The 19,929-nt window shown below is 40.1% G+C and overlaps 1 protein-coding gene across 7 annotated transcripts in view; it reads left to right on the forward strand.

Annotated features, from left to right (window-relative positions):
* The window catches only part of SEMA3D (semaphorin 3D), a 210,745-nt gene that overhangs the window by 154,956 nt on the left and 35,860 nt on the right, over positions 1 to 19,929 (forward strand). For all 7 annotated transcript variants that reach the window (XM_072791319.1, XM_072791321.1, XM_072791320.1 and 4 more), the window contains 2 exons: positions 42 to 111; positions 2,663 to 2,807. In XM_072791319.1, coding sequence (XP_072647420.1) covers positions 42 to 111; positions 2,663 to 2,807 — 215 coding nt within the window. The remainder of the gene's footprint in view (positions 1 to 41; positions 112 to 2,662; positions 2,808 to 19,929) is intronic.

The following is a 19,929-nucleotide window of genomic DNA, read 5'->3' on the forward strand; positions in this document are numbered from 1 at the left end:
ACTGAAATATAAAAATGTAACGATTTTTTTTCCATTAATAGAGGATATTTACTTGCTTCCCACAAGAGATGAAAGAAATCCTGTAGTATATGGAGTCTTTACCACAACCAGGTATGTTTAAAAAAATGCTTGTAATTCTTCTATACAATTGTAATGTACATGTAAAGAAATAGTTATGTGTTTCTTTGTCCCTTCTTTTTGTGTGAAAAAAACACATTTTCATTTTATTTTTTCACTTAGTGTTTCCTAGAAATCTTTTAATATCAATACATAAAATGTCTCTTGTTCTTTTTATAGCAGCAGAGTAGTCCCATATCAATTACCATAATTTATTTATTCAGCTTCCTATACATAAACATCTCCATTGTTTCCAGGGCTTTGGTGGTGTGCATAATGCTTCAGTGCCTAAACTAGTATGTATGGCTGTTCTCTGCGTGAGTTAGAACCAAAGCTGTTCTCTTAGTATCCACTCTTGTATTTTTGTCCTCTTCCGATATAATACTGCCCGTACTTGTCACTGAGACTCTGTGATTTCTTTAAAAGTCGTCCTAGCATCCACGAAGCTTTCTCAAAGATTATATGGACCTTACATAATTTTATTTAATGTTAATTTCATTTAATTTGTAACTTACATTTGAACATGGGACACTTTTATTCTGTTACATATTACTGCCTGCAATACCTTTTTTGAACTATTTTTTTACTTCTGCAGCTCTGCAATCTCTGTGGTTTATGTTGATACTAGTATTGGAAGAATTGGCAATATTGGTATTGGTATAAGAGAAATGGGCTTACTGCCTCCTTTTGAATAAATTATTAAAACAGTTTGTAGGCAATTTATAAGTCTTTTCTGTGGCATTGCTTTCATTCAGTTCACCTCACACCTTATACCAATTGTGTCAGTTCAGAAGATAACAGAAAACAAAATGTTATTTGGATAAAGAATGTGAATATTTACTTATATTTTTTAAAGACTATTTATTTATTCATAAGAAAGAGGCAGAGACACAGGCAGAGGGAGAAGCAGGCTCCACGCAGGGAGCCCGATGTGGGACTCGATCCCGGGACCCCAGGATCATGCCCTGGGCTGAAGGGAGATGATCAACTGCTGAGCCACCCAGGTGACCCAGAGAATGTGAATATTTAAAATGAAAATAAGGAAGATAGCCTAAGAATGCTGCTCTTTGGATTCCATTTTTCTGCTAATTTATATCTGAGCTAAAAAGATGCAGGAAGAACAAGTGCCCGTAGTTACTCAAGTTAAGTATCTCAGCGCTAGTCCTCTTGGCATCTTTCCATCCTCAAAACTGTCTTTGAAGTCACTGTGTGTTCCGCACACAAGGCATAGACATGTGCCAGGGAAATATAGCCCCAAGATAGTTATCTTTTTTCTCCTACCAAGTTTTCTGCCCACCCAGAGTGCGAAGTTACAAGTCAACTCTTTGTTCTGGGTGTACTTTATTATTCTATTTTTAATGCCGCCCCGAGGACCGAGATAATGTTGGGAAGCAGTGCCACATCCATTGTCCAATAAAAAGATGTAAGTACAATCTGCAACAAGAGCAACACCATAGAGCATGATGCATTATTCCTTTAAAATATCCTAGCCAGAGGATGTGATTTTTATGGGGGCATTACCTCCCTTCTTAGCAGCTAGTTTCCTTCCAGCTGCCTGTTTGCCATCAGCTCCCACTGTTTCCCGTTAATGTCATTCCAAGAATATTAATGATTGAGTTACTCGTGCTAGAGAATCCTTGGCTCACTTGAGTAGTGCTGGGATGATATGTTTCTTAGATTGTAAAGGATGATCTCGGTTTTATGAACAGGAATCCCTGAAAGTTTCAGATGCAGAGAAAATGTCTTTTATTTTCCAGAAATTAAAAAAAAAAAAAAGAAACATCTGATGACAGTGTTAACAGTTTTCACCACTAATTTGCAAAAATTCGTGGAATTCCCATGGAGCTTTTCCACTTCTTAATTATGTGTTCTCCACTCCTGTGTGATTAAGATTATTTTTAAGTAGCAAATAAGTTGCATACATCAAGAAATTCAGAAATTCAGGAAGAAGCACAAAATAGCTTTAACATTTTTTTAAATTAGTAAAAGTTGTATGAGGAAGTTATTAATAGCCAATATTTATGGACATTCACTCACTTTAAGAAAACATAAATGAGATATTTATTACTTATGTGTCTAAAGTGTTCCTCTATAAAAAATAGGTAATGTAACTTCTTTATTTTATAAGGTTTTAGAAGGCATTACACTGTAAGACCTTCAAATAAAATTCAAAAGCATATATATAAATGAGATACTCTTTTTTGCATGTTTCCTTCTGTCCTCCAGTTTTTCTAGGTGATTCCTAGGTATCCATCAGATGTCCCTGTAGATGCCACCTACTGTCTGAAAGCTTAACAGGCAGCCGTTTATGGGGACCCGTCTATGTGCTTGCTTCGTTTACTATAATTATCTGCAATGTAACTGCTATCACCCTCTTGTCAGGATTACTTGGTTATAAGCTCTTTAAGGACAGCCACACGTTTTGTCTGCAGCACTTATTAAATGGAATGTGCTGCTTAAGCTTGTCCACACACGGTTTATCTTCTCAATAAACGTCCAGTGCCTGATGTACAGGGAGTGATTAGATCATGTTGCTGGTTTTCAGCTCCATCTTCAGAGGCTCGGCGGTTTGTGTGTACAGCATGGCTGACATCAGAGCAGTTTTCAATGGTCCTTATGCTCACAAGGAAAGTGCAGACCATCGCTGGGTGCAGTACGACGGGAGAATTCCTTATCCCCGACCTGGCACAGTATGTATCCAATTTGATAATCACATTATTTTCTTAAGCCCATATCCTCTTCCTAATTCTAACAAACGATGCTATTCACCACAGCAACATGTACTGTGGTTTTAAAAATGCCTATTACCCATTCACAGTGATGTATTAGCACTTCCATCCTTTACTGGAACTTAATGTTTTTCTTCTTTCGAATAAGAGCTTTAAGTAGTAAAGGAAACAATGGATTATATCCTAAGGAGCAGACTATGCTGATCCCATGTGCTTATCCTCAGTGAGTCTACATAATAATCAAGATGATTTAACATCTAGAATGACAAATATTCCAAGTTAAATGAAAATGGCAAATAAGTATTTATTTCCCACATACAGCTCTCTATATAGAGTCTTCAGGTCCTCATTTCCACTTTTAAAAGATCACATCAATTACAATGGTTTATTTATTTCTTTATTATGTTGCATCTGTTAAAAAAAGACTTTACACTGTATAATCTGTATTTGCACTATAAATGGAAAGTTTTTGTTTTGTTTGTTGTTGATGTGATTAAAACAGTTTAAGTTGTTTAAATCTTTAGGACTAGCTGATCAATCTGATAAAAAGAGATAAATGCCTTTTTTTCACTCAAGATTCAGTATGAATATTTCTACCAGGAGGTCTAAAATAATTATCAAAATAAGTAAGTCAAAAATATTGACTTAATCCATCCAATTCTCCTAAATTTTGTCTCTTCATATGTTTGTTCTTAAACAGGACACAGTTGGTAGCCAGGCTTTCTGAATTCTCTTTTCATCTTCTGGTTACATAACCTAATTAAACTTGGGAAACACACTTTACAACTATGTCTATTTTCCCTTTCATAATTCTCCAATAGAAATATGTTTCAAATATGCTTTCTGGACTAATTATAAGGTGATCTCACTTTTGTGGAAAAAATATCTTGCAAATAATATGATTTTTTAAAAGTCATTTATTTAAATTCAATTTAATTAACATAGAATGTATTATTGGTTTTAGAGGTAGAATTTGGTGATTCATTAGTGCGTATAACACCCAGCGCTCATTACATCACGTGCCCTCCTTCATGCCCATCACCCAGTTACCCCATCCCCCACTCCTTCCCCTCCAGTGACCCTCAGTTTGTTTCCCAGAGTTAAGAGCCTTTTATGGTTTGCCTCCCTCTCTGTTTTCATCATATTTTATTTTCCCTCCCTTCCCCTATATTCATCTGTTTTGTTTCTTAAATTCCACGTATAAGTGAGATCATAAGGTATTTGTCTTTCTCTGACTGACTTATTTCGTTTAGCATAATACCCTCTAGTTCCATCCACGTCATTGCAAATGGCAAGATTTCATTCTTCTTGAAGGGTGAGTAATAATCTATTGAAGATACATACTACATCTTCTTTGTAGGATTCACTTTTTCATTTTCTTTGAACATCAAAGTGTACTCACTTGTCTTATTTATTTCTTCAACAGTAATGTAAGGTGTAGGTTAGGGTATGCAGGTAAAGGTTCTACAAATCTTAACTTCATAATGATTCTAAGAAACAAGAGCTATTGATGTTGGTTCCATTTTACAGATGAGCAATCTCAGGCACAGATAGGTGTAGTAACTTGCACAAGGTCACAAAGCTAATGAGTGGTATACCTGAATTTTAAATCCAGATACTCTGGCAGCAGAGTCCAAGCTCTTAGTCTTTGTACTATGATATATTAATATTTTTATGTTAAATTATATTTATTTTCATCTTCGATAGAATATCTTTTACTGAATATATATTCTATATACATGTATACTGAACTGTAGTGTATGTATATATATATAATGAATATATGTAGAATTTCAACTTATATTATACATATCCGGGGCTTTTTTGAGGAGGACAGTTAAAATTCGCAGGGAACTCTAGCTGAAGAAATTTCACCATACTAGAACTATAGGGTTAAGTATCATGGACTATCATGTTCTGAGCTGTTTCTATAAGTTTGTTTTTTAAAAAAATACTATGACTATTCAGGCCATTAAATTTTTTTTCAGTTATCTGGATGTTACTGGAGAATTTAGGACTAAAATCATCTACATTTTAATTGCAAAATATCAGTTTTTTAGAAGGGAGGAGGAGCGGAGGGGGAGGAAGAGAGAATTTTAAGCAGGCTCCACGCCCAGCATGGCTGATGTGGGGCTCGATCTCATGACCCTGAGATCACAACCTGAGCCAAAATCAAGAGTCAGACCCTTAACCAACTGAGCCACACGGGTGCCCCTACAGAAAATAATTTACATACATATATATAGTATCTGATTCTTATAATACTAAAGAATTAAAATTAACAATGAAAAGGATCACATGCCAATGCATCCAGATTACATATTTTTTCAGGTGACAGTGTAGGTTAGAAAAGCTGCTGAGGGGGTTGTTGTCACCACTTCACTGCTCCTGCCTGAAGAGCCATGAAAATGCCATACAAGGCTTAAAGACGAATCACAGGGGTATCCCTGGGTGGCGCAGCGGTTTGGCGCCTGCCTTTGGCCCAGGGCGCGATCCTGGAGACCCGGAATCGAATCCCATGTCGGGCTCCCGGTGCATGGAGCCTGCTTCTCCCTCTGCCTGTGTCTCTGCCTCTCTCTCTCTCTCTCTCTCTCTCTCTGTGACTATCATAAATAAATAAAAATTTAAAAAAATTAAAAAAAAAAAAGACGAATTACAGGTCACAGGATTCTCCTCATGAGGACACAGCCACTGCTCTGAAAGCTGAACAGGTGACCTCCCCTCAACCCCATAGTAATGCATAAAAGTCAGTGAGGAGAGTTCTTCATCAATGAGGAAAGAAGCAGCTCATCACACTAAACATACCAGTTTTTGCTTTATTTCTTTCTTTTTAACAACTTAGAAATGGAAAAATATTATCCGGTGTAAGAAAGTGCCATTTATCAGAGTTCTTCCTTTATCTTTTCCAAACATCAGTAATTCTCATGAAATTCCTAAGCTTTATTAAATGTGTAAACACATTCACATCTGTAGCAAAGCATTGAGAATTATGCCTTGTGACTAGAGACCGTCCCCAACTGATAAAGGTTTGAGTTCTGATTTTTTTTTTTGACTTTATGATGGTGCGAAGGAAATGCATATTCAGTAGAAACCACACTTAGAATTTTGAATTTGGGTCTTTCCATGGGCTACTCATATGCAGCACGAGAGTCTGGGGAAGCTGGTGGGGGGGCAATGAGCTGCAGCTCCCCGTCGGCCACACCATCACAAGGGTAAACAACCCACGCACTTAAAAACATTCCATTTTTCAGTTTAGTACAGTATTCAGTACGTTACATGAGATACTCAACGCTTTATTATAAAATAGGCTTTGTGCTGGAAGAGTGTGCCCAATTGCAGAGCACGGTGAGGGTCCTGAGCCAGGCTGGGCAGCTAGGCTATGCTGCCATTTGGCCAGGTTACGGGTAGTAAAGGCACTTTTGACCTAACGATATTTATGACTTACAATGGGTTTATTGGGAAGTCCCCCCACTGCAAGTCGAGGAAGATCTGTAAACTTTTACTCATAGCCCAAACTCGGGCCCGTATTGGTAATGGAAACAGCAAGACACTCCAGAAAGTCTCCATCAGAACAGTACTGTCTTTGATTGGGAAGATGGTGTCCTTTCCATAGAACTAGACACATGAAAACAACTATCCTCGTTACTGTCAGAAGCGGTTTATATTGTTTTACTATTTTGTTTAAAAGCGAGGTTCTTTCTTGGTCTGCAGTGTAAGAGTGGGATTAAATTTAACGCTGCTTGAGGGATCCCTTGGTGGCTCAGCAGTTTAGCACCTGCCTAGGGTGTGATCCTGGGGTCCTGTGATCGAGTCCCACGTCGGGCTCCCTGCAAGGAGCCTGCTTCTCCCTCTGCCTGTGTCTCTGCCTCTCTCTCTGTGTCTCTCATGAATAAATAAGTAATATCTTTAAAGAAAAATTAACGCTGCTTGACTCCAAATTACATGCCATTAACCTCCACAATCTACCTTCATTACCACCTCCCCTTCCACTACCCTTTGTTTATATCCCTGAGTTAGGAATTGCTCATGGTTTGTCTCCCTCTATAACTTTTCCCACTCAGTTCCCCTCCTTTCCCCTATAATCCCTTTCACTATTTCTTATATTCTCCATATGAGTGACACCATATGATGATTGTCCTCCGATTGATTTACTTCACTCAGCATAATACCCTCCAGGTCCATCCACATCAAAGCAAATGGTGGGGATTCGTCCTTTCTAATGGCTGAGGAATATCCCATTGTTTATATAAACCACATCTTCTCTATCTATTCATCTGTCAATGGGCACCGAGGCTCCTCCCCCAGTTTGGCTATTGTAGACATTGCTGCTGTGAACATTGGGGGACAGGTGTCCTGGCATTTCACTGCATCTGTATCTTTGGGGTAAATCCCCAGCAGTGCAATTGCTGGGTCATAGGGTAGCTCTATTTTTAACTCTTGGAGGACCCTCCACACAGTTTTCCAGAGTGGCTGCACCAGGTCACATTCCCACTAGCAGTGCAGAGGGTTCCCCTTTCTCCACATCCTCTCCAACATTTGTGGTTTCCTGTCTTGTTAATTTTCCCCATTCTCACTGGTGTGAGGTGGGATCTCATTGTGGGTTTGATTTGTATTTCCCTGATGTCCAGTGATGCAGAGCATTTTCTCATGTGTTTGTTGGCCATGTCTATGTCTTCCTCCGTGAAATGTCTGTTCATGTCTTTTGCCCATTTCATGACTGGATTGTTTGTTTCTTGGGTGTTGAGTTTAATAAGTTCTTTATAGATCTTGGATCCTAGCCCTTTAACTGATGTTTCATTTGCAAATATCTTCTCCCATTCTGTAGATTGTCTTTCAGTTTTGTTGACTGTTTCTTTTGCTGTGCAGAAGCCTTTTATCTTGATTAAGTTCCAATAGTTCATTTTTGCTTTTGTTTCTTTTGCCTTCATGAATGTATCTTGCAAGAAGTTGCTGTGGCCAAGTTCAAACAGGGTGTTGCCCATGTTCTCCTTTAGGATTTTTATGGATTCTTGTCTCACATTTAGATCTTTCATCCATTTTGAGTTTATCTTTGTGTATGGTGTAAGACAGTGGTCTAGTTTCATTCTTCTGCACGTGGCTGTGGAATTTTCCCAGCACCATTTATTGAAGACACTGTCCTTTTTCCAGTGGATAGTCTTTCCTGCTTTGTCGAATATTAGTTGACCATAGAGTTGAGGGTCCACTTCTGATTCTCTATTCTGTTCCATTGATCTATGTGTCTGTTTTTGTGCCAGGACCACACTGTCTTGATGATCACAGCTTTGTAGTACAACCTGAAATCCAGCATTGTGATGCCCCTGGCTCTGGTTTTCTTTTTCAACATTCCCTTGGCTATTCAGGGTCTTTTCTGATTCCACACAAAAGATTATTTGTCCCAACTCTCTGAAGAAAGTCCATGGTATTTTGATAGGGATTGTATTGAATGTGTAAATTGCCCTGGGTAACATTGACATTTTCACAATATTGATTCATCCAATCCATGAGCATGGAATATTTTTCCATCTCTCTGTGTCTTCCTCAATTGCTTTCAGAAGTGTTCTGTAGTTTTTAGGGAGATCCTTTACCTCTTTGGTTAGGTTTATTTCTAGGTATCTCATGCTTTTGGATGCAATTGAAAATGGGATTGACTCCTTAATTTCTCTTTCTTCAGTCTCATTGTTAGTGTATAGAAATGCCTTCTGGGCATTGGTTTTGTATCCTACCACACTGCCGAATTGCTGTATGAGTTCCAGCAATCTTGGGGTGGAGGCTTTTGGGTTTTCTATGTACAGTGTCATGTCATCTGCGAAGAGGGAGAGTTTGACTTCTTTGCCAACTCGAATGCCTTTTATTTCTTTTTGTTGCCTGATTGCTGAGGTAAGGACTTCCAGTATATGTTGAATAGCAGTGGTGAGAGTGGACATCCCTGTCGTGTTCCTGATCTTAGGGGAAAGGCTTCCAGTGTTTCCCCATTAAGAATGGTATTTGCTGTGGGCTTTTTGTAGATGGCTTTTAAGATGCTGAGGAATATTCCCTCTATCCCTACACTCTGAAGAGTTTTGATCAGGAATGGATGCTGTATTTTGTCAGATGCTTTCTCTGCATCTATTGAGAGGACCATATGGTTCTCGTTTTTTCTCTTGTTGATATGATCTATCACATTGATTGCTTTACGAGTGTTGAACCAGCCTTGCATCCCGGGGATAAATCCCACTTGGTCATGGTGAACAATCTTCTTAAAGTACTGTTGGATCCTATTGGCTAGTATCTTGGTGAGAATTTTTGCATCTGTTTCATCAGGGATATTGGTCTATAATTCTCCTTTTTTGGTGGAGTCTTTGTCCAGTTTTGGAATTAAGGTGATGCTGGCCTCATAGAACGAGTTTGGAAGTATTCTGTCCCTCTCTATCTTTCGGAACAGCTTTAGTAGAATAGGTATTGTTTCTTCTTTAAATGTTTTGGGGTTTTTTGTTTGTTTGTTTGTTTGTTTGTTTGTTTTTACTGAAGTAAAAATTTTACTGGGTAACCTCACAATGCCAGACTGGTTGACATATGGCTCCACTTTCCACTATAGGCCACTGTAGGGTTGAGGCAGGGGTTGGACAGGCCTTTTAAGACAGCTTCCAGACCACGTGGAACAGGGTGGGCAGCTCAAGTGGTATCTCTGTTGATGCAGGGTAGTTTGAGGGGTAGGGACTGGCTCCAGGATCCCAACGTTCTGGGAAGAAGCTGCAGGTTCTGGACCACATTCCTCAACTGGGCCTGAATATTCTCCATCTCAGCCAGGTAGCACTCCAGACTTCGCAGCTGGTGATCCTCACTGTTTGGAGGGCCACTTTCTTTAAATGTTTGATAGAATTCCCCTGGGAAGCCATCTAGCCCTGGACTTTTGTGTCTTAAGAGGGGTTTGATGACTGCTTCAATTTCCTCCCTGATTCTGGCCTGTTCAGTTTTTCTATTTCTTCCTGTTCCAGTTTTCATAGTTTGTGAGTTTCCAGAAATGCATCCATTTCTTCTAGATTGCCTAATTTGTTGGCATACAGCTGCTCATAATATGTTTTTAAAATTGTATTTCCTTGGTATTGGTTGTGATCTGTCCTCTTTCAGTCGTGATTCATTAATTTGAGTCTTTTCTTTTTTCTTTTTAATAAGGCTGGCTAAGGGTTTATCTATCTTATTAATTGTTTCAAAGAACCAACTCCTGGATTTGTTGATCTGCTCTACAGTTCTTCTGGTCTCTATTTCATTGAGTTCTGCTCGAATCTTTATTATCTCTCTCCTGTTTGGTGTAGGTTTTGTTTGCTGTTCTTTCTTCAGTTCCTTTAGGTGCGAGGTTAGCTTGTGTATTTGAATTTTTTCCAATTTTTTGAGGGAGGCTTGTATTGTGATGTATTTCCCTCTTAGGACTGCTTTTGCTGTATCCCAAAGATTTTGAATGGTTGTATCTTCATTTTTATTAGTGTCCGTGAAGTTCTTTCATGTTTGAATTTTTTCCAAATTTCTTCTTGTGATTGAGTTCTAATTTCAAAGCATTGTGGTCTGAAAATATACAGGGGACAATCCCAGTCTTTTGGTATTGGTTGAGACCTGATTTCTGACCCAGGATGTGGTCTGTTCTGGAGAAAGTTCCATGTGCACTTGAGAAGACTATGTATTCAGTTGTGTTCAGATGCAAAGTGTTGTAAATATCTGTGAAATCCATCTGGTCCAGTGTATCATTTAGGCCCTTGTTTCTTTGGTGATGTTGTGCTTAGAATATCTGTCATTTGCAGAAAGTGCCGTGTTGAAGTCTCCTAGTACTAGTGTATTATTATCTAAGTATGTCTTTATGTTGGTTATTAATTGATTGATATACTTGGCAGTTCCCACATTAGGGGCATAAATATTCGTGATTGTTAGGTCTTCTTGTTGGATAGACCCTTTAAGTATGATACAGTGTCCCTCTTCATCTCTTACTACAGTCTTTGGGATAAACTTTAATTTATCTGATATAAGGATTGCTACCCCTGCTTTCTTTTGAGGACCATTTGAATGGTAAATGGTTCTTCAACCTTTCATTTTCAAGCTGGAGGTGTCCTTAGGTCTAAAATGAGTCTCTTGTAGACAGCATATAGATGGGTCTTGCTTTTTTTGTCCAGTCCGATACCCTGTATCTTTTGATGGGATCATTTAGCCAATTCACATTCAGAGTAACTACTAAAAGATATGAATTTAGTGTCATCATAATACCTATTCAGTCCTTGTTTTTGTGGATTATTTCTTTGGGCTTCCTCTTTCTTTTACAGGGTCCCCCTCAATATTTCTTGCAGAGCTGGTTTGGTGGTCACATATTCTTTCAGTTTCTGCCTGTCCTGGAAGCTGTTGTCTTGTCCCTCACTGCGTTAAGAATTTTTTCTTTAGGGCTTAGCAGTTCAGTGCTGCCTTCAGCCCAGAGCGTGATCCTGGAGACTTTGGGATCAAGTCCCATAGCAGTCTCCTTGCATGGAGCCTGCTTTTTCCTTTGCCTGTGTCTTTGCCTCTACTCTCTCTGTGTGTCTCTCATGAATAAATAAATAAAATCTTAGAAAAAAAGAATTTTCTCTTTATCTTTGAAATTTGCAAGTTTCACTATTAAATGTTGAAGTGTTGAATGGTTTTTATTGATTTGGGGGGGTCCTCTCTGTCTCTTGGATCTGAATGCCAGTTCCCTTCCCCAGATTAGGGAAGTTCTCAGCTATGATTTGTTCAACTATGCCTTGTGGTCTCTCTCTCTCTCTCTTTCCCTCTCTCCTTCTCAGCCTCTTCAGGAATCCCAATTATACATAGGTTCTTCCTTCTCAGTCTATCATTTATTTCCTGAAGCCTTTCCTCGTGGTCTCTTAATTGTTTTTTTTTCTCTTTTTTCCTCAGCCTCCTTCCTTACCATCAAGTTGTCTTCTGTGTCACTCACTCTCTCTTCCACCCCATTAACCCTCATTGTTAGGACCTCCAGTGTGGATTGCATCTCATTTAATCTCTTTTTAATTTTGACCTGATTAGATGTCAATTCTGAAGTAACAAAGTCTCTAGAACCTTTTATGCTTTTTTCCAGAGCAACCAGTAGCTTTATAATTGTGCTTCTGAATTGAATTTCTGACATCGTATTAAATCCATTCTTTAACTCTGTGGTGGAGTGTACCGTTTTTGCTTCATTCTTTTTTGGTGAATTCTGGTGATGCCCCCCCCCACACTGGGTGCTGGGCTCAGGGGGAGCTGTGTACCCCGTGAGGCCCCTATCCCCCCCAGGTGCAGGGCTTGGGGGGGGCTGTGTACCCCGAGGCCCCTGCACCTGTCACCTGTCCCCTGCCCCCTGCCCCGGGGTCCCGGGGTTGGAGGCGGGTGGCGTCTGAGGTCGGGCCCACCCCAGCAGGCTGCTTGGAAACTCGGCATCAGGAAGATATTTTGTTTTTTAAGGTTGTATTTATTTATATGGGAGATTGAGAAATAGGGAGGGGGGAAGGAGGGGTGGTGCGGAGGCTGTGGAGGGAGGGTGGAGGCCCCCGCTGAGCCGGAAACCTGGGTGCTGGGTCCCCGACGAGCCCGTGACCTGGCCTGAGGGTCATGGCTGAGCCACCCAGGTGCCCCCAGGAAGATTTCTGAAGGCGGAAGGTTTCAATTAGAAAAAGTCTACTTGGGGGGATCCCTGGGTGGCTGAGCGGTTTAGTGCCTGCCTTTCTTTGGTCCAGGCCGTGGTCCTAGGATCTGGGATCGAGTCCCACATTGGGCTCCCGGCATAGAGCCTGCTTCTCCCTCTGCCTGTGTCTCTGCCTGTCTCTCTCTATATATCATGAATAAATAAATAAAATCTTAAAAAAAAAAAAAGAAAAAGAAAAGGTCTACTTGGTAGTTGCAGTGTCTGTGGATGAGGAATGTCCTCATTTGTGCCCAAGTGGTAAAGGTTAGCAGGTGCTCACTAGGGAGCCAGGTTCAGATTGTAAGCCATTGTTCCCATATCAAAAAGGTGAGAAGAAAGTGCTTTAAAAAATTTTTATGCTGGTAGAAGCACTCAATGCGAAGTCTATACTTTTAACAGATTTTTAGGTGCACAGGACAGTATGGCCTGCAGACAACGCTGAGCAGCAGGCCACTGGAACGTGTTCTGTTCCAGAAACTGGGTACCTGTTACCAGTGACCTCCCAGTGTGCACTCCCCTGCACAGGCAACCGCAGGGTCGTCCTTTGCTTTTAGGAATTTGGCCGTGTTTGTAAGCAGAGGTATGCACTTCTATTTACCTCCTGGACTAACTTACTTCACTTGGCATAATGGGCTCTAGGTTCTTCTATGCTGGCACCTACTGAAGGGCCTCCTTCCTTTTTAAGATTGAGTAAAATTTCTTCCTATGTATCTATTACATTTTTTAGTCTGTTCATCAGTTGACAGACATCTAGACTGTTTCCACCTTAAGTGTTAAGGTTCCTCAAAATATGAAAAATAGAACTAGCATAGGATCTGGCAATATCACTCCTGGGTATTTATCCAAAAGAATTGAAATCAGGGTCTTGAAAAAAGATTAGCATTCCCATGTTCATTGCTATACTTTTGACAGTAGCCAAAACGGGGAAAGAACTTGTTTTTGAAGTTCAAATATTTAAGAAATGTCCATTTCACTATTCTCAAATCATTTTGCCACAGTTTTCGACAATTTCTAAACTTCTCATTTTATAAAAATCACTTCATTTTTTAAATAAAATTTTCCCCTACTTACTGCTTTTACTATTAAATGTTTTAACTTTATTCCTTTTTCTTAAAAAATATTTATTTATTTATTCATGAGAGACAGAGAGAGAGAGAGAAAGAGGCAGAGACACAGGCAGAGGGAGAAGCAGGCTCCATGTAGGGAGCCCGACGTGGGACTTAATCCCAGGACTCCAGTATCACACCCCGGGCTGAAGGTGGCACTAAACCACTGAGCCACCCAGTATTCCCCTTAATTTTACTTTCAAAGATCAAAATGTACACATGAATTTCCCAGCTAAGTCTCCATTTTTTGGTAGGGAGCAAAAAGAGGTTGTTACAGGCACTCTTTCAATTCCATAATTTGATTTGACTATGGGTGCATTTAAGTGACATGAAATATCAAATCTAAGCTAACCTCCTTGTTCCTATTTATTGGCCCTCATATCTTGTAAAAAGTTGACTAAGAATTGTTAGAATTCCAGTAATCACTGAATAAACATCTCCCCTCTTCAATTCTATTTTAAGAATTTAGATCTTTAAAGAAATTTGACATCTTTTTTATGTGTGTTAATCAATTAGCTATTTGATTTAACCAACCCACTACGAAATATTAACATTAACATTGTTTTAACTTTAAGTGATTTTTCAACTACCAGCACCAAATGTAAGATAATGAAATCTCTTCCTTTCTATAATATTTTGAATCCTTGTCTAAATAAGTAACCCCATCGTGCACAGCTCCTCATACAGGCTTTCCTCCAGAGGTAAAGGCTAAACATTCCCCCCTTCTATGAGATAAAATCTCCTAAACTATGGATGTAGGTATGGATATGTTTAACAGTCCTTATTTATTTCCACCAAATTATTAAACTTCCTAACACTGTAAAAGACATCAAAAAGTCACAAAATTCTTTTGATTCCAGGTTGACTGGAAACTTTGTCTTACTAAATATGCTGCCATGGACTAGTTCTGGGTCCTGGCATAGCCACCTGTGCTAAGAAGACCATTTTTACGTTACTGTGTCAAAGCATCACTGCCTTGACTGAGATTGATTTGTGATTTTGCTTCAAAAAAGCAAATCCCAGAGGAATAGTATCATAGAATAATAATACGTAATGTTAATAGCTTGATGTATATAGCAGACTGGCTGTATGCAGTGGCACTTCACCTAGAACTAGACTGAATGTTTTGACATTCCGACTTTTGCCTTGGCCTAAGTTCTCAAGAGAAGGGGCTTGTATAACCATGGAACCCACAAGTTCCAAAACTCTATGGGCGTCCTATCTTCTTTCTCTTTCTGATCTACTGAAACTGTCTGCTGGAGCACTGACATATTCCTGTAATATATTTTTTCATATAGCTGAAGATTCTAGAATTGTATGTCTTCATTAATCTAAATCACCTCTGAATTGTAATGTAAGCTGGCCCAATTAAGTAAGGATTTTCTTCTTGTAGAAAAAGAAATGTTTTAAGGCTAACTTCAAATATAATATGCAAAAAGAAAAATACATAATTCAAAAATAATATCCTGTATGACCTTATACCTCAGAATGGCTACAATCGACAACACAAGAAACAATAAATGTTGGCGAGGATGTGGAGAAAAAGGAACCTTCATGCAGTGTTGGTGGGATTGCAAACTGGTGCTGCCACTGTGGAAAAAAGTTTGGAGGTGCCTCCAAAAATAAAAAATAGAACTACCTTATGTTCCAGTAATCACACTACTGCATATCTACCCCCCAAAACACAAAAATGCTAATTCAAAGGTATACACGGAACTCCTATGTTTATGGCAGCATTATTCACAAGAGCCAGATTTTGGAAGCAGCCCGACAGATGAGTGGATAAAGCAGATATGTGTGCCTATATCTCTCCACACATACATACAAACAGTGGAATATTGTTTGGCCATAGTAAAGAATGGGATCTTTGCATCTGCAGCAGCCAGGATGGAGCCAGAGAGTATGACGCTAGCAGAGTGAGTGAGTCAGAGAAAGACATACCAAGTGATTTCGCTCATCCGTGGAATTTGAGAAACAAAGCAAAAGAAGAAAAGAAAAAGGATAGAGACAAAAAAAAAAAACAGACTTAAGTGTAGAGAACGAGCCGATGGTTACCGGAGGGTGCGCAGGGAGGCGGTGAGGCGGGTGGAGGAGCTGAGGCGCTCGCCTCCCACTGAGCACCGCGACCTGTGTAGAATCCTTGAATCACTATATTCACACCTGGAACCAATGTAACACTGCACGTTAACTCCCCTGGAAGTCGTACAAAAAGCCTTAATGAAGAAATAGTGCCGTAAGCCGCCTTTGGACGCGTGCAGTGTTGCTGCCATGGCCCTCGCGAGGGGCCTGACGAGTCACGGAGGCCTCCCTCAGCGCCTCCCGCTGCTTCCCCGCACCTGCCCACAGGTGGACACCGGGTGGTTGGTGGCTTTCAGGAAGGCTTTCCTAACTCATTAAAAGTCTGCGGAAACTTTGGGGAAGTCTCGTTTTGTGCACCACTAGCTCATCGAGGCCTCAATTATTTTAAATTCACAGTTTTATTTTCTCCCCAGCATCTGTTCCCTGCGTGGCTTTCTTCTCATTGGATAATGAACGGTTTACTTTCACCACCCCTAAACTACGACAGATATCTTTAATTCTGTCTCTTCAGGGTTTTGATTCCAGAAGGGAGAAGCAGAGGCAGGTGTATCTGGGCCTCCTGACCCTATGTGCCCAACCTGCCTACGCCTCAGGGCCCGCAGGGCGTGTGACATCATTGTCAGTTCCCATGAACTGCACGCAGGCTGTTTCTGTGAAACGGTGAGAGGCAGCTCATTTCTAACATTTTTCAATTAATTTTTTCAGCTGGCTTTCAGCTTTTTTTTTTCCCACGGAGCCAACGTTTTATTTTAAAATGAAGTTCTCCAAATCCCAAGCCACTTACTTGGTTCAGTAGTGTTTTCCTTTTTTTCCTATAGAAATTCCTCTAAAAGAAAGGAACCTTTAAAAAAGAGAAAGTGCTATAGCTTTTGTTAAATATCTCAGAAGATTAAATTCAGCTGAAAACTATTTAATTTAGAAAGTAAATGATCCAAAATTGTTGATTTAATGTTGTCTTTTCATTACTGCCCGACTATGGTAGACAGAACCCAACCTTCGTGCAAGCTGGGAGCTCACTACTACAGTTTTAGATCCCAAGGTTAAAATTCATTTGCTGATTCTAGATACAATTTTGAATGGAGATTTGCGACTGAGAAAGTCATTGTTCAAATGCTAGAAGACATACTGTTCTATTAGACACTGAACAATAAAGAAGAAGCTTGAGGTTTGTTTTTTTTTTAATCTTTTAAACGTAGCAGAATATTCAAGGTTCCAATATAACAGCAGTAAGGCTGTTTTTTAATTGCAAAAAAACAGAGAGAGAGATGAACGTACCTCTCTATTTGCACCCCTGGCCTTTCTGCCTCTGACGTTGACTATAGGATCTCCCCTCGTCCATGTTATAAGCTCAGGTGAGTCAACAGGGGGATGGCACCTGCGGAATCACATTTTTTATTTTTTTAATAAATGAAAGTCAGACTTCCTTTACATCTATAGCTTATCTTTCTCAGCTTGCTAAAACTGAAAGCCTGGTTTAGTCCTCCCAGTGCCATGCCTTTCTTCCCTTGTGTTAGTCAACCCTCTGATTTGTTTAAAAGGAAAATGCAACCTGTAGAGAACTTTTAACAGCCGTCTGGTGCCTTGCCAAGGGGCAAAGTTCTCTCCTTGGATAAAACCCATTTTTCTCCTCTTACGCATCACTTGCCACTGCACTCCTGAAGGCCCTGGACCAGCAGGCAGGTGGGCCGAGCAGGACACGGTCCCAGCGCCCAGCCCAGGGAGATGAGCGCTGAGCCAGGGCGGCCTGCTGGAGGTCTACCCCTTGCCTCTCACCGAGAGCCTGGAAGGTCCCTTTTCTGGAATACTCTACTGTTGCTCTTGTTTCCAGCAAGATACATTTTCAAATGTTGGGATAGCCCTTTCTTTCCTTCTCAAAGTTGAAACTATCTTGAGTTTTTCAGTAAGGAGGTGGAAATACAGATAAGTTCCCAGATTTCTTTCACAGGAACTGAAGTGTTGGAAATCAGGCAAATGTTAAGGAAGCTGGACGCAGAAATAAATGATTCTCTACCGTATAGTTATATACGTTATAGTCAGATGGGCTGTGTTACTAGGTAGAAATTAAGAGGATATACACATACACAAAAATTCATGAGATCTTTGATACCTCGATAGATGGCTTCGATGGGAACGTTTCCTAGGGTTTTCTGCAGGAAACTAATTGATATGATCATTTACTTCAGATGGACCATTTTCCCACACTTTCTTTTTTAAAGATTGTATTTATTTAAAATTTTATTTATTTATGCATGAGAGACACAGAGAGAGGGAGAGAGAGGCAGAGACCCAGGCAGAGGGAAAAGCAGGCTCTGTGCACAAAGCCCGACGTGGGACTCGATCCAGGGTCTCTGGGATCATGACCTGAGCCAAAGGCAGACGCTCACCCGCTGAGCCCCCCAGGCACCCTTATCTGTTTATTTATTCATTCATTTATTTACTTCTAGTGAGCAGGAGTGGGGGTGGGGAGCAGAGTGCAGGGAGAGCACGAACCTCGAGCAGACTCCTCACCAAGTGCAGAGCCAGTCGCAAGGCTCAATCTCTCAACCCTGAGATCATGACCTGAGCCGAAGTTGAGAGGCGGAAGCTCAACTGACCAAGCCACCCAGCTGCCCCTTTCCACACTTTCTCTGTCTCTCTCCTTTTTTTAATGGGATTTTTCTTTCCTCTTACTCTCCTACCTGCTTGAGTTGCTTGGCATCGCCAGTTTTTCTTAGATCTGTGTGCTGCACAGCTGTACGATATCAAAGGAAGAAGTCCACTGTTTTTAATGTGCTAAAATAACAATATTTAGCTCGAACTATACTATCTTAGCCCTCAGGGAGCAACTCTACCAAATCATTTTCATTTGTGAAAGCAGAGTGGAGACGCAGACCTCAGAGATCACACGCAGCAACCTAAAGGATAAAGACCTTATCCAAACAGTGGCAGCATGCCAGATGGAAACGCTGCCATAGGAAAAAATACATTTCCAAAGATCATTTTATAATAGTCAATAGAAACCAGGTTTCCCTTCTCTTCTTTTCTTCTTCTATTACCCTTAAACCTTTTTGTCAGAGGTGAGCAAGCCCAAAAATTGTCACGTTTGCTTCTTTTCTAAATCATTCATGCCTTCATTCATCTATACTTTTCTCATATTAACATTTTTTTCTAAGATTTGTTTTTTATTTATTCATGAGAGACAGAGAGAGAGAGAGAGAGAGAGAGGCAGAGACCCAGGCAGAGGGAGAAGCAGGCTCCATGCAGGGAGCCTGATGAAGGACGTGATCCCAGGACCCCAGGATCATGCCCTGGGCCGAAGGCAGATGCTCTACCCCTAAGCCCCCCAGGGGTCCCTCATGTTAACATTTTTAATTGTTTGAAACTTTGATATCAAAAACTGTGGCTTGAATGTCATGAAATTTCTCTTGAAAATTTGGCTACTTGCATAACTACAGTTAAAGTAAAAAAAAAAATGTTTTCTTAAATTGGAGGGCTGTTTCAAAAATGTAATGCAAGAAAAATCATGCTTTTGCTTTGATTTTAATGATAGACCCACCAGATTGTACCTCAGGCAGTGTAAGCCTTGAACCCACTCCGAGTCGCCTTGACAGAGCCTCAGACGTGCAGCCTGTAATTGGGCGAGAGCTTTGTATCACTTGAGCTCCGCATCCTTCTGAGTTGTAGCTTAATCTATTTAATACAAGGTTCCTTCCATTATACAGTTGACAGATTCCACTTGGCCGGAGGCTAAATGCTGGAACAAGAACTAAAGGCACTTAGATCTTTAGACCAGCTTCCAGTTAAGAATATACTAAGTAATCACCAAATGGCTACTATTCTGCACCTCTTTGGTGCAGACCTGGGACAAATGAACAGATATCAGGAAAAGATTAGTTTTTTAAAAAAACAGACATGTAAGATTTCTGTAAAAGATATATTCTCATATTACAAAAGGAACATCATTAACAATTTTTTAGTACGACTTGTTTGATATTTCTTGTAATTCAGTGACCCATTATAATTTTCTTCCTATAAAATTGGAGGTCAGGTCATATGTTGTCACTAACTCCAGTATCTTTAATTCCCCAAGAATGATCCCCTTGAGTTTAAGGACCAGAGAAGTAGTTTGAAGGCTTGACTGGACTCTAATCAGTGCCTGGTGTAAATAGCTCAGTTCAGTAGAGATTATGTTTCCAACTTGTCTAAATATGAAAATAGGGAAAAAGCACTTTCTTACAGACTTTCCTTAATGTCACTCATTTTCTTC

The sequence above is a fragment of the Canis lupus genome, chromosome 21, assembly GCF_048164855.1.
Source record: "Canis lupus baileyi chromosome 21, mCanLup2.hap1, whole genome shotgun sequence".
Classification (NCBI taxonomy): Eukaryota; Metazoa; Chordata; class Mammalia; order Carnivora; family Canidae; genus Canis; species Canis lupus.